Genomic DNA, 14341 nt, shown 5'->3' on the forward strand with positions numbered 1-14341 from the left:
ACGTGGAAACTTTGGATTTTCTGGGTGTAGCGATAAAGTCGAAGTTAATTTCATTGGATTTCAGTACTACTTTATTGTCACACGAACTTGTGCAATAAAAACTGTACAAAAGATATACTATAATAATTGTATACTATATAATCTCTTTTTTGTACTCTCTTTTTCTTTCAACGATCGTACGATTTTATCTACACGTACATGCATGCATGCATGCATGCATGCATATATACATGTGTGTGTGTGTGTGTATACATAGATAGATAGATAGATAGATAGATAGATAGATAGATAGATAGATAGATAGATAGATAGATAGTCCATGTCGAGGAATATAATTTTAGTCCGTCGTACTGTCAACCAATATCAAATAGAAATCAATAGAAACTTGCGATGTGAAAGGAAAGCATTCGCAAAATTGATGCGCGCGTTTGTTTCGATTAACATTTTTACGTAGAACCAATGAACATTTTTTATAAGAAAATTAGCAATAAGATTTTTGAATCATATGGAGCTATTCTCAAAAGTAATGACGTAGAAATGAAGATTTTATTAACTTTGATTATACTTGCAAAGTACAAATAAATTAAATATGTTCGTTTTTGTTAATAAATTAAGGATCAACGAGTCATCGTGTACGAATCTAATGATGTGTATCCATCCTTTGGTTCTCGAGAAATAGAGACAATCAAAAGGAATTCTTATAGAATTGTCAAGGATATATTTCGTGTGTGATACGCGCAAATATATTCGATCAAAGGGGATATACTTTTCCTTTGATCAGGCCTCAGTTAGTAAACCATATCTTACACCGATATTGGTCAAACTTTGAGTGGCTGATACTCTAAGAACGGCAACTGCTACGGCTGCTATAATGACGGCACCTTCCAAGTATATGGCATAAAATACACGCACATAACCGTGCGTCGTCGAAAGTCCACCTGCCGCTGTGAAATCTAAAGGGAATAAGACGCTCGTCGCTAATGGTCTTGATCTGGCTATGCCGAAACATAAAACTCCGAGGATGTAATAAACACCTGTGCGTTCGCGTTATATGGAAAAAGAAAAAGAAGCCGCTTTAAAGGGCTCTTATACATTAATGACTATATATAGATATAGGTATGTATATGTATGCTTGATATTTCTCGATGGGCAAGTTATAAGGATCGATTGGCATTAGTTAGATTTTAAAGTTTCTACTTGTGCACTTACCGATACAAACAAAGGGAACGAGTTTGACCCACTTAGGTACTGTTGCCGGTGAACAACAAATATCCGCTGGATCCTGTTGTAAGTCCTTCTTATCGGACGTTTTTCTAATGGCATACTTTTGCAATCGGACTGCTAGCAAAATACCGACGTTCATTATTAGAAGAAAATGTGTTGGAATGCCAATGGCTGCAAATACAATCGCTACGGTACGGCCAGCATTCGTCCGAGGTACGGGTGCTCCAAAACCTATGAGAAAATCGATGCCTCAAAAGAAGTGCATCCTACGTCTCGATTTAAACGTTAAGTTAAACGGTAAGTCTCGTTAAAATCGATGAAAAATTAATGTTTTATATTACTTACGTGTCCTTATTGTCTTTGGTGGGAGATATTTGTTTGGGCGGTAGGAGAATCAATTAGAAGCATGTATTTAAACGTAGTTGCGAATGGGTAATGAAAAATGAATGCTATAGAACGTTATCATTGCCGTTATGCGAGCATCTAACGAGAGCACCGGACATGATTTAAGAGAAGCTGACAGCTCACCCAGAGTGGTGATAAGCGATACAGCGAAGAGCACGCAACCGGGGAAGGTCCAAAGCTGACCACCGTCGTTGGCTTCGCCATATCCAGAGTTTACAGCTGCGAGAAGAAGTTGCTCGTGTTTTGCAACATACTGACGCACCTTGTTACTCCATACGGGCTCCATATCTTCCTCTTTTTCCGTACGTAGCTGGCGTAATTCGGTGGCTAAGCCGACCGCCAGATCCTTCTGCATATCCTTCAATTCTACGACTTGTTCACGTTCGCGCGGTCCTTCCGTTGCGCAAAAGGCTGCGGCTCCTGCTATTGTCCATATGCTCAATAACCAGACGAGTCCTAAAGACGATTTCAATGCTTATCGTTTATTTCGATAAAAGAAAATTGAACTTTTCTATTTTACGCGTGGACACGCGCCTTACTACTAGACGAGTAATCCATATTTTATTTCTGATTTTTGCAACCTCCTCCTCTCTCTCTCTCTCTCTCCCTCCCCAAAGCGATCGATACGCGAAAACAATTGTAAAATAGTACTATTCAATAGTTATAGTTGACATGATTGTGCTCTTTTTTTCATCAAATTCGAATCCATAAAATTGGAAACAATTGCTTATCCTACCGAATTGAGAGAGCGATAGGCGTCCCAGAAATCTTATATGCTTCCAAATGATGAATGATTTGGAACTGGCAGACGCAGGATCATTTTCCTCGATGATATCCGCGAGAGACGGTAAGAATCTTAGCCGTAAAGGTATCCTTATTGCCGTTTGTAGCGCTACAGATCTCGTTGCTTTATTGCGATGCACGCTGTTTTGTAACCAAGACGGAACTTCCGATGTTACGGTCGAAGCTATATTCACAAAGAAAACGTTATGCGTGTACATGTAAAGATGTAAGAAAGAGTAATTATTACGCTCGTTACATTAAATGTTACGTCGCATTTAGATATTATAAAGTAACGCACGGGATACAAATGAAATCAAATTTACGCTTTGAGCTTGTAAAACTTAACTATTACAAAGTGGCAAAGCTTAGAAAGAATATATCTACCTACACAAGTGTGTGGTATGCGCGTGTCGAGGAGAAAGGTACCTTCGAGATTTTTTTTTAAAGAGACAATTTCCCATATATTTGCATACATCTATGTAACATATGCGTATACATGCTGGTATAGTTTACGCGATTAGTTACGCTGGCATACTTTATCGATTCTTTCGACGTAGGAGAGCTATGTGATAAGTATTATTGCAGTTTGTCGGATAAAATAAATTCTTAGTTGAATAGAATTATTTGAACGAAATTCGACGAAATTGCAAAAATTAATGGACACAATCCGGACGCAATATTATCAGATATGATGGGAATTATCTTGAAGGAAGCGTTTCTTTTCTTTTTTTCCTTTTTTTTATCTTATAAAATAATATAAATACACGCATATCTTTTTGTAGTTTGCAATATTGACGTCTCTGTTAATAGCACCTGACGAAGTAGTAACGAGAATGTCATTCTTCTTGTCTCATAATAGCGATTAATTTTAAATCCAAGCATCAGAATTTTGTTTTATTTTTGATTTAGCTCATGAATAGCTTGGAAAATATAAAAAAGCTATATATATAAATCAATTGAGATACTTACCATCGGCGCAAGTAATAACGTCGTCGTCGTCGTCGTCGTCGTCATCGTCGTCGTCGTCGTCGTCGTCGTCGTCGTCGTCGTCGTCCTCTTCGTCTTCGTTCTTATCTCGAGGCTCGATCATTCTTACGCGAAATTCGGTGGTAACGTGACGTCGACTTGCCTCCTTCTTCGTAATCGTTGTTCTTTTCGGATGAACAAGGTTACGACGATGTCCTTTCCCGCGAACAACGGGAGTTTTTCCAAATTCCAAAGATGAAGCAGCATTTCCTGTGATGACTGCAGCATGTCGTTCTCCTTTCCGGTGCGTCACCACGTCGGACGAGGCGACGTCGCAGACGTCATTGATGGACGTTGCGGCGCCACCAAAGACCGGCGGTACCGGGAAAAGGGGAATGTCCATCGGAAAGAGTATGAAAAGCGATAGACGCGCCGCGATCGTGATCCAGCTCTTTCGACCACCTGTCGAACGAAACTTTCGCGCTACTCTTTCGGATCAATTAATCCCATTAATGGGACGAAGAGGCGCCCTTACTTTTTTTTTCTTTCCTTTCTTTTGTTTTTTTTTCTAGATCGATTAAACGCACGCGAAAACGTCTTTCGTAGGAAATTCGTTACTATCCGTTCCTTGTTTTACTTTCTCTCTCTTTCGTCTTCTCTTTGACGATACACGTACGTACGATAGACAGAGTAAACCTCTGAATCTTTATGATATCGATCTAGGTTTGGCAAGCATTAATTGAACTATAAGGTAATTACCTGCTCGTGATACTCCCTATTCGCTAATACAATCACCAATCGCCGAAGCAACGCCGACAGATGGATTAGCAAACGCATAGGGAATTCTAACGTCTATTTAGCTTCATCCTAGTTTATACGCTACACTTGTGATAAACTTGTTTTAAATAGAGGAGTTTAACTTTCTGACAGAGCACTAAGTCGGACTAATTATATACTCTAATATCGTATCTATATATATAATAAGATCAACGGAGGAAGCTTTCGTTCGCGGCTACGAACGATTCGCGTTAACTACTGTCTTCAAATTGACTATCTGCTTGATAGTCAATAAAATTGAATTTCTATGCAATTTGGCGCGTAGCATTTCGCGTCCGTGAAAGGGGCGATAGCGTGTCGACTCTCCCGTTGGTTGGCCCACTAAAATTAGAGTACAACCTTGGATCGATGTCGACTGCGTTAAACAACGTCGACCGTACCTAACACTTATAACGGCCGTCATTAATTTTACCGAATTAAGCGACTTCGAGAAAGAAACCTGATACGCATGTAAATGATATTAGAATGATAATTTTTTAGGATGTAGTTATTGTCACAGACGCAATAACAGGTATAGTTCTCTGCCAACAAATAGGTTGCACGTTCTCGTACTAGGCTATGCGATTCTCATTCGCATTGAGGCGCAAAAGATCTTTATGAAAGATGTAACAATCGTACGATGAACTTTTCCAAAATAAAGCAGTAGTAACAGCAGCGGCAGCGGCGGCGGCGGCGGCGGCGGCGGCGGCGGCGGCGGCGGCGGCGGCAGCGGCGGCGCAAAACGAATAATACGGCTGCGCCCGTCGGAATCGATCGATCCGCAATAGAGTGGCTCTGACCCTTACGGTTAACGTAGAGCAGTGAACGCAACGGAGGCTCTATGGATACATCCTTCTCGTAATATGAGATGTTGCGCTTTCCATCGCGATTTTTCTGACCGTGAGTCAAAAGAAGACGCGCGGAGGATTGTAGAGAGTCATGCGCGGTCCTCCACGAAGGTCAATTATCGTTTGGCTGACTCTAGCGTTCTTTTTACTTTTCGTTTGTCGATTATTGCTCGATCGCGGTTATCGTCTTCATTTACTCTCAATCGAGAACTCGAAAGAGCAATCCTATTCATTGTCCGTTAGGAAAAATCGGGCGCAATCATTGAATTATCGAGAAAATGTTCAAGGCGGAACGTCCGCGTATATCGCTGGCGCATACATGGCCGACCGGTCATCTGGAAATGGAAGTTCTTGCATCTGGTATTATGGCTTACCGCATTCCCTCTCATATCCTTCCTCCAAGATAAGCTGGACACCGGAGATCGGCGAGAAGAGTCCGTATAGAGTACTGCCCTACGTTTTACGTGGCAGAGACGTCGACAAAGAGGATGCACCGCCGATAACTCTATGCACTCACGCGACGGCCGACCAAGTTTACGGCATCGTCGAACTCGCCCGCAGGTGGGAGGGACCATTGAGCCTGGCCGTTTTCGCGCCCGGCCTCGACGCCGGCCTGGCCGTCGCTCTGCTCGATCGTGCTTGTCGATGTGAAACAGCCATGTCCAAGGTTTCCTTTGGTCCTGCCTATCCGCCTCGTCGCCTAGTTTCCCATTACTCCATTTTTACGCCTCCGACCATGTCCCATTTCTAGTTATCACAAGCACGACTCCCATAGATTATACTCCCAAAGTAGACGCAGCTATCGAGAAAATAATATCGTGACGTGTGGCACTTTCCTTCGTTAGAAACTGTACCAACTATCGCGGTACATGCTACACGATCCAGGTGTATCTCTATACCAATCGAATCGTGCTTTAACAATTCAATCAGACGCAACCCGAACGAATGCACGCAGGTGGTGTCAATTAGCATGCAATTTTAGGCCCGGCTGCGGCCATTAATGCAACCTATAAAGCGAATATTTAATGACATCATGTCAATTTCATTTTTCAATAGGTATCCGTCCATTTAATATTTCCTGCGGGAAGAGTACCCTCGCTCGATCGACCGTATCAAGAGCAAGCCGATTGTACAGCGTCGGATTTACAATGGCGAGAAACGGAGACCGAAAGATGGAAGAGCGGCATGACGTATCCTATTAATGTTGCCAGAAATGTGGCTAGAACGTCGGCTAATACCGCTCGCGTTCTCGTGTCCGACATTGAACTGCTACCTAGTGAGAGATTAGCCTCTGGCTTTTTATCTATGGTCCATGGTAGACCGCCAAAACTTGGTGTCGTCTTTGTTCTACCAGTTTTCGAAATCGATGCGAATGAGCAGCCCCCATCGAATAAAAGGGAACTTCTCTCTGCGGCTAAAGCTGGCTTGGCTGTTTACTTTCATAGGTACGAAAGCGAATAAATGTTATCACTGATATCATATCGTATTGTAAATACGATATACTCGCAATAAATATCTAGTTATTTTAATTTTCCCGTATATCCTGCCGTATATCCTGCGCGTATCGCGTTATTACAATATCATCTACATTAGATTCCTGTGCCCGCATTGCCAAAGATTTCCGGGCTTAACCAGATGGATGGTAAGGACAGATCCAGGAAAGGTCAGACCTCTCATCATAACCCGTAGAGAGTATCCGCATCATAGATGGGAGCCCGTTTTCATAGGCATGCGAGAAGATCCACTTTATACAGAAAATATGTCTTGGGAAGGTAAACAGGACAAAATGGCTCAGGTATTTATTAAATATATTCCAATGATGTGGATTAATCCTGACGTATAATAAACGATACTATTTTTTTTTTTTTTTCTTTTTTTTTCTTTCCCTTTCAGATGTTCGAGATGTGTCTCTTAAATTATCGTCTAGTCGTACTCGACGGTGCCTTTTTAGTACATACACCTGGTATTAAGCGCAAACCACAGATTATAAGTGCAGCGAGACAGGAATTTTTGCGTCCTCATGAAAAGAAAAATGCAAAACTTTATCAACGAGTCGTTAAGAGATTGCTCGCGCAATATCCAACGAATCGTAAATGCACCCAGTGATTGCATCGAAATATTCATTTTACAAATGAAATATTTAACAATGAGATATTTTTTAACGTTTGCGATACATCGTCGATCATAACGTTACATCTATCTTTATATAGCGCGCGTTGAAAAGTATTTTATCTCGGATCAATTAGATAGGAATAATATCATGCAATAAATCAATGATATCCTGAAATAATGAACAACTATTAAGAATACATTAACAATAGTTGATAAATAAAACGTTATGTGTATCTGCATCATGATAAGATCATAACTTCTATCCAATAAAATATCCTTCGTATCATTCGATTATTCCCCGTACAGGGATAAAACGTATTTAAAAACGTAAGAAACAAACTTTCCTGTACACGATTAGTGGATGCGCGGTATTTTTCTTTTCTAACTTTTTCTCTTTCCTATTTTTATCTGGAAGAAACAGAAACTTGTTGCGGGAATTGGGAAACGAAATGAAACATCGGATCACGCGTTAGTGTCCTTGCGTCGTATACTTAGTCTTACGTATGTTTAATTCACATTAGTTTCGCATTTGACTCCTCTTCTATGTCCAATGGCGCGCTCAATAAAAATTTATCTTTATCCTATAGGTTTATAATATAATATGAAGGGGAAGTTAGACGGACCGTAATTAACGAAGCGAGAACATGTCTGAACACGTCTCTGGCAAAGTATATGTGCGAACGAAGCCTATTGCATAATAACGCAATCAGTAAAATGGAACAGGAAGGAATCGTGTTAACGTTCTCGATCGTCCTTTGATCCTTTACATTTGCTTTTTTATAATCATAATATCATAAATTCTTCGAATTATATACAACATACATGCATATATATATACATATATGTATAAACGACGCACCAATCGCGATAGCTTTTTGTTTTTATAATTGCCCTTTCGATAACTATGGCCATTACCGACGAAAGTTTCCTTTTGTACTCCGACGAGGACACATTGAAACTCTCTCTTTCGTAAACTTATAAATAGTTAAAAAATTTTCGATGGTTTTGCAATCGTCAAGTATATACGACGAGATAAAATGGAACACGAGTAATTAACGAAGAATTATTAATATGAGCATAGTTAAAAGTATCGACATTCGAGCGAAAATAAAGATGGAAAATTCGAGAAATAAGTATATACGTCGTACTTTCAAAGGAGAAGCCAAAACGCCGATATTATTAACGTGGATATCTTTTAAACAAGACGGTGCAACGACTTGTAAACATACATGCGTGGAAATCGATTGATATAAAGAAGTACGTTAAAAAAGAATGTACTAATTAACGAGAAGAGGAACGATCTGTTGCGACTGATACAACGAAATAATTCCAAATGGTGGGATCACCAATAGCGCAAGCGCCATTGCAAATCCCACCCCGCGAAGTATGTAATTTTTCGATCTATCATACGAAAATATAAATAGAAACATCAAAAGCGATAATATGAAGAATTTAAAAATTATCTAAACTACTATACTATGTTAGCTTAAACTAAGAAATTTAATCAATTACAAATTGGACAGCTATGGAAATATAACTCAAAAAATACGAATAGAAATTTAAATAATTCATACTTTCTATAATTTTATAATTATTTAAATAATACGATATAATGAATATAAGGGATACAATGGATTAGTATTTAAATGATAGTGCATTCGCATTAATATTACATTGCTCGTAACACGCATAAAATATAAAATAACTTTAAATTAATATTAAATTCATTTCAATTAATGATCTCGGAGTTGTTGGTTAAATGTGATATCGATAAAAACTAACGAACTTTGACAAATATCGAAACAGTTTTCTTTTGCCTTTCGAAGGATAATCATCGAAATTTTCTCTTTCCCCAGTTACAGTTAAACTTAAATAAATCATTATTTCGATAATTTTAGAATTTTTTAAACAATTTGAAATATACGCGGATTATAACTAATTAGAATTTAAACATTACGTACCTCGAAACATAAATATTGTAAAAAGCAATGTAAATGAATATTTAAATAGTGGTAAATTTTCAATATAATATTATATGCTCTTCTTATGACGTGTTGGAATTGGAATAGTTTTCTTTCAGCGTACGTCGATCGTTTAATGTCAACAAGAAGGACCTTTGAAAGGACAATGGGTTACCACGTCAGTATCTTTTCGTACGCCGAGGAGTAAACGTTGAAATGCACTCTCTCCGTACGCTTACATTTAATCATCTTATAGATACGATCATTATCTAAACAATGTACAATGTACAATTAACGCGAAATGCGATAATGCAAAATTTAAGCGATTGTACATCATAGCTCTTAAGACCTGTCCATAATGGAATATATATAATAGAATAAAGTAATATTTAACAATAGTACATTAGTTTAAATAATAAAAAAACGGGAAAGAGCGAAAAACTTATAATAATTATAATATAAAACTCCCCTTACTTTAATAAATAATAATTTTAGTATCATTTTATATGCAAAAAATTCTAAATTAATATTTTCAATAATTGTTCATATATTTAAACAATCTACAATGTACACGGAAGAGAATAAATTAATATTTAAACAATAGTAGATTCGATTAAACATTAAAAAGAAGGAATTGGGAGAAAAATTAAAAACAATTTTAATTTAAAATAACAATATTAACAATTTTCATCTAGTGATAGTTAAGCTAGCGTAATATAAAAATGAATGTTCCTTATCATAAATTTGAAGCGTTACACGGTTAGTTTTTCCTTGCACTATGACCTGTGCTCATCGCGATTCTCTTTTCTAAACGCTAAAGCTAATAAATTAATATTTTCGGTAAGTGTATAATTATTTAAACGATATTTATTGCATGCGAGAAAGAATAGAGTAATATTTAAACATTAGTACATTTATTTAAACATTAAAACATCTGAATCGCGCGCGAGACTTAAAATAATTTCAATATAAATTTCTATTACTTAAAATTTATAATTCCGCAGTAGTTACCTCGTGTAATATAAACATACACGCACTTTTTCACGACTTTGACAGTTCGCCAGTTAGTTTTCTCTCGCTTTTCGACATGTGCACATCGCGATTCTCTTTCCTAAACGCCAAAGCTTATAAATTAATATTTTCGGTAAGTGTATAATTATTTAAACGATATTTATTGCACGCGAGAAAGAATAGAGTAATATTTAAACAATAGTACATTTATTTAAACATTAAAAAGTCTGAATCGCGCGCGAGACTTAAAATAATTTCAATATAAATTTCTATTACTTAAAATTTATAATTCCGCAGTAGTTACCTCGTGTAATATAAACATACACGCACTTTTTCACGACTTTGACTGTTCGCCAGTTAGTTTTCTCTCGTTCTTCGACATGTGCACATCGCGATTCTCTTTTCTAAACGCTAAAGCTTATAAATTAATATTTTCGGTAAGTGTATAATTATTTAAACGATTTTTATTGCACGCGAGAAAGAATAGAGTAATATTTAAACAATAGTACATTTATTTAAACTTTAAAAAGTGTGAATCGCGACCGAGACTTAAAATAATTTTAATATAAATTTCTATTACTTTAAATTTTTAATTTCGGACTCATTGCCTCGTGTAATATAAACATAAACGAACTTTTCACGACTTTGACGTTTTGCGAGTTAGTTTTGGTTCTGGCTCTTCGACATATGCACATCGCGATTCTCTTTTCTAAACGCTAAAGCTTATAAATTAAAATTTTCGGTAAGTGTATAATTATTTAAACGATATTTATTGCATGCGAGATAGAATAGAGTTATTTTTAAACGATAGAACAGTTATTTAAACATTAAAAATTCTAAATTGCGATTAGTGAATCATTTCTCCTTTTTCTTTTGACGAAGAAACATTTAAATTGTCTCAGGATGTCTTTGCTGCAAGTATCAACGAATATTATGGTAAATATATTTTTATATCTTACGTTTCTTCAATAATTTATACAGTTTCTTATTATAACGATGATATTAATTATTTTGTTTCTATTTTGTTTTTTCAGAACGTCATTACAATCGCTCGGGAACCAATGTTGTAATCGAATATTTGTATCTCTTAAATATGAATATCGCGAAATAGAAGCAATATTCGTTTGTTCGCGTTTCGCGATTTAAAAAGAAAAAATTTTTGCAACGTCTGCGTGCAATGCAGTCGTTAGAGTCAGTGTTTGTTCGCAAACTTTATTAATTTTTTAACAGTCGCATAGGCTGTATTTATAAAAGAGTAGAGTTTCGCGAAGTAAATTCAGTGACCGTTCGTTAAAAAGTAACTATCGTGATATAGAGTCAGTGCATCATTGAAGAGATTCTTGATCAACTTCGATGTTGACCTACCTAATTTTCAAGCACATACGAATCGTCCACTCTTAATTTCGATCTGAACGAGTGTTTTGGAGACATCGCAGAACTTCTTAAGTAGTGAGTGAATTTTTAAGTCCCTCCAATCACTCAATCATGTCGAGGACGAAAGGTCCGAATCGGCACAGGTGATTGGTTGTAATTAATTAGTAGAAGAGCATTGAGTGACCACGAGTAAATTTCTTCGGAGATTTACTCGTGAATGGTTTCTTATTTTTTCATTTATTTATTAGATCAGGATAGAGTCTTCTTGCTCAAACGCGTTTATAATTATTTGAGATTTTGAATATTTTAATACATTTTTAAATATTTTACTCGCGCGGAAATAAGTAAAGAATCGATATTTATAAGTTCTAATAAGGAACGAGTAAGAAGACATTTGCGATGGATAGTCTCTGGATTACAAACGAAACTGTGTATGATTTTATTACAATAATTAAAATATTCGTTTGTAAGAAGGAACGTCCAAGGGTTTGCTTTATATTTTTAAATAATTATTAATTAAATATTTAATCAATTTAAATTGATACAAAAAAAGTCTCGATAGAGACTCATTGGTTTTGAAAGAGAAATATCGAGTAGAATGTTTGCTAAAAGACAAAGAGACGTAGTACGTAAGCCTAGATGATAAATTAATTATTTTTTAGCTCAGGATTTTCAGCAATTAATATACTATTATCTAATTTCTAATTTTTTTATAATTAATATCTAATTTCTCCCACGCAGCGAAAAAGTATCTTTCGAAAGAATAATAATAAGTTTTCAGATTCGTTAGGGTTGTATTAGGGTTTTCTTTCATATCTTAGAATTTGGAATCAAATTTTGTCGTTACAGTTTTAGAGTGATAATCGATTAGGTTGAGGCACGAAGCAAAGAAGAAACTATATGCCGAAGACAACATGTGGCTCAAGAGGACAACATTTGGCTATTGAGTTATTTTCGAAGGTTCACTAGGAACTTTCGAGAATGGCTCTTAGTTTTACTATATTAGTATTTTAATTTTACCATGTTGTCACTCAAAATGCTCTTATGGTGATGGGTGTAGAGGTGTAAATTTAAAAAACTGAGAAGGAGTAACTTTCCGTAAATAATATTCCCACATTGCCACGCGTACGCGAATAGGATTATTTCATATTTTATGCCTTTTTAATATTAAACTTCTTTTTAAAACTTAATTGAATTTATGATCCTAGTTTAATAAAATCAAATTTTACGTTAAAGTCGATTGATAAATTTAGCACATTTTTTCTTTTCTAAAGTTCAATTCAATTCATTATTTTATTTTAATAAAATCGAGTTCTATATTAAAATCGCATATCTATGAAATGTAAAAGTAATATAATATTTCTTTAGATCAGTATTCAAAATTTTTCATTCTTTTTTAATAAATATTTTTTTTTCTTAACTTTTAAGTTTAATTAAATTAAATTCCGAATTTTATCGTTCGTATAATTAATATACATATATACATATTCTTTCTTTTTCCTTATTTCTTTTCAGCTAGGTCTAAGTCATGAGATCGCGAACACGGGAAGGAATAATTAATAAATAGGATTATCTTAACATTTAAACAATGTACGATATATGTAAAGTATAATTAATTAATATTTAAACAATAAGATATTCTTTACAACGTTATAAAAATCATATACATGTATTGTCATTTACTATCGATTAATAGATATAATAATATTTCTTTCAGAGAGAATAATATTTATTTATATTAATCGTTTATTCTTCATAAGTTTAATCAAAATAAATTTAGCATTTTATCGTTCGTATAATTAATATACATATATACTAATTCTTTTTTCTTTTCTTAGTTCTTTTCAGCTAGGTCCGGATCGTGGGATCGCGAACACATGAGGGAATAATTAATTAATATTTAAACAATAGGATATTCTTAGCAACGTTATAGACAACATGTATATATATTATCGTATATTATCGATTAATAAATATAATATTTATTTCAGAGAGAATAATATTTATTTATATCTGTGTTCAGAATATTTCATTTCTTTTTAATTAATCTTTTATTTTTTTTAAGTTTAATCAAATTAAATTCAGCATTTTATCGTTCGTATAATTACTGTCATTTCTATTTTTTCTTATTTACTGTCATTAATTATCCTCTATATATATCTCGGGTGGGACCCATGGGATGGAGACATGGGTGTGGGCCTCTGTGCGGGTTACTTTCTCAGCATCATATAGAGCTGCTTCTCTTTTCTTCTCTTTTTGGAACACTCTTTTCTATTTCACATTTTTCATTGTTATTTGCTCCTATTAATTATGATTTATAAGTCTCGGGTGGGACCCATGGGATGGGGACATGGGTGTGGGCCTCTGTGCGGGTTGTTCTCTTAGCATCGTGTAGGGCTGCTTCTCTTTTCTTTTCTTTTCTTCACTTTTTGGGGCTCTCTTTTCTATTTCATATTTATCTTATTTAATTATGTTTTTAATTATTTTATTAATATGTTATTTCTTTTCATTATGTCTTTTCAGATTTTTATTATGTTATATCTTCTTAATTATGTTTTTATTATATTCTTATTAATTATGATTTACAGATTTTAGGTAGGAACCGTTAGATGAAGCGGACTTGTTTCAGCAGCATGCAGAGCTACTTCAATTTTCTTATTTTTCAGCAGCTATCTTTTATTACTCATATTTTTCTTCTTTAATTATGTTATTAATTATGTTTTTAATTGTGTTATTAATATGTTATTTCTTTTTATTATGTCTTTTCAGATTTTTATTATGTTATTTCCTTTTAATTATGTTTTTTTAATATTTATTTATGTTATTTCTTCTTAATTATGT

The 14341-nt window shown here is 35.2% G+C and overlaps 2 protein-coding genes across 5 annotated transcripts; one reads left to right on the forward strand and one right to left on the reverse strand.

Annotated features, from left to right (window-relative positions):
- Positions 1–49: 49 nt before the first annotated feature.
- Positions 50–4322, reverse strand: LOC118440119 (uncharacterized). 3 transcript variants are annotated; one of them, XM_085664515.1, is made up of 5 exons: positions 3382–4322; positions 2366–2596; positions 1753–2085; positions 1210–1455; positions 50–953 (listed from the first exon to the last, which is right to left on the reverse strand). In XM_085664515.1, exons 1-5 carry the CDS (start codon positions 3779–3781, stop codon positions 778–780), a joined length of 1386 nt encoding a protein of 461 aa, XP_085520641.1. In that variant the 5' UTR covers positions 3782–4322; the 3' UTR covers positions 50–777. The 3 variants fall into 3 exon arrangements, with proteins under 3 accessions (XP_085520641.1, XP_035718575.1, XP_035718574.1); XM_035862681.2 differs by having other exon boundaries at positions 57–1034; positions 3382–4039; XM_035862682.2 differs by lacking the exon at positions 2366–2596 and having other exon boundaries at positions 51–1034; positions 3382–4302.
- A 671-nt stretch (positions 4323–4993) lies between these two features.
- Positions 4994–9578, forward strand: LOC118440122 (beta-1,4-glucuronyltransferase 1). 2 transcript variants are annotated; one of them, XM_035862684.2, is made up of 4 exons: positions 4994–5709; positions 6099–6487; positions 6636–6837; positions 6936–9578. In XM_035862684.2, the coding sequence occupies exons 1-4, from the start codon at positions 5134–5136 to the stop codon at positions 7146–7148; spliced, it is 1380 nt and encodes a 459-aa protein (XP_035718577.2). In that variant the 5' UTR covers positions 4994–5133; the 3' UTR covers positions 7149–9578. The 2 variants fall into 2 exon arrangements, with proteins under 2 accessions (XP_035718577.2, XP_035718578.2); XM_035862685.2 differs by having other exon boundaries at positions 6660–6837.
- Positions 9579–14341: the final 4763 nt, after the last annotated feature.

The sequence above is a fragment of the Vespa mandarinia genome, unplaced genomic scaffold (assembly GCF_050613455.1).
Source record: "Vespa mandarinia isolate Hongniang unplaced genomic scaffold, ASM5061345v1 scaffold_61, whole genome shotgun sequence".
NCBI classification, from domain to species: Eukaryota; Metazoa; Arthropoda; class Insecta; order Hymenoptera; family Vespidae; genus Vespa; species Vespa mandarinia.

Coding starts and splice junctions, on each gene's coding strand:
- LOC118440119 (XM_035862681.2), bottom strand. CDS start 3,781: ATGGACATTCCCCTTTTCCCGGTACCGCCGGTCTTTGGTGGCGCCGCA. Junction 2,086..2,365: donor CCTATCGCTCTCTCAATTCG/GTAGGATAAGCA, acceptor AATCGTCTTTAG/GACTCGTCTGGTTATTGAGC. Junction 1,035..1,209: donor CGTTCCCTTTGTTTGTATCG/GTAAGTGCACAA, acceptor GCGAACGCACAG/GTGTTTATTACATCCTCGGA.
- LOC118440122 (XM_035862684.2), top strand. CDS start 5,134: ATGCGCGGTCCTCCACGAAGGTCAATTATCGTTTGGCTGACTCTAGCG. Junction 5,710..6,098: donor GTGAAACAGCCATGTCCAAG/GTTTCCTTTGGT, acceptor ATTTTTCAATAG/GTATCCGTCCATTTAATATT. Junction 6,488..6,635: donor TTGGCTGTTTACTTTCATAG/GTACGAAAGCGA, acceptor CATCTACATTAG/ATTCCTGTGCCCGCATTGCC.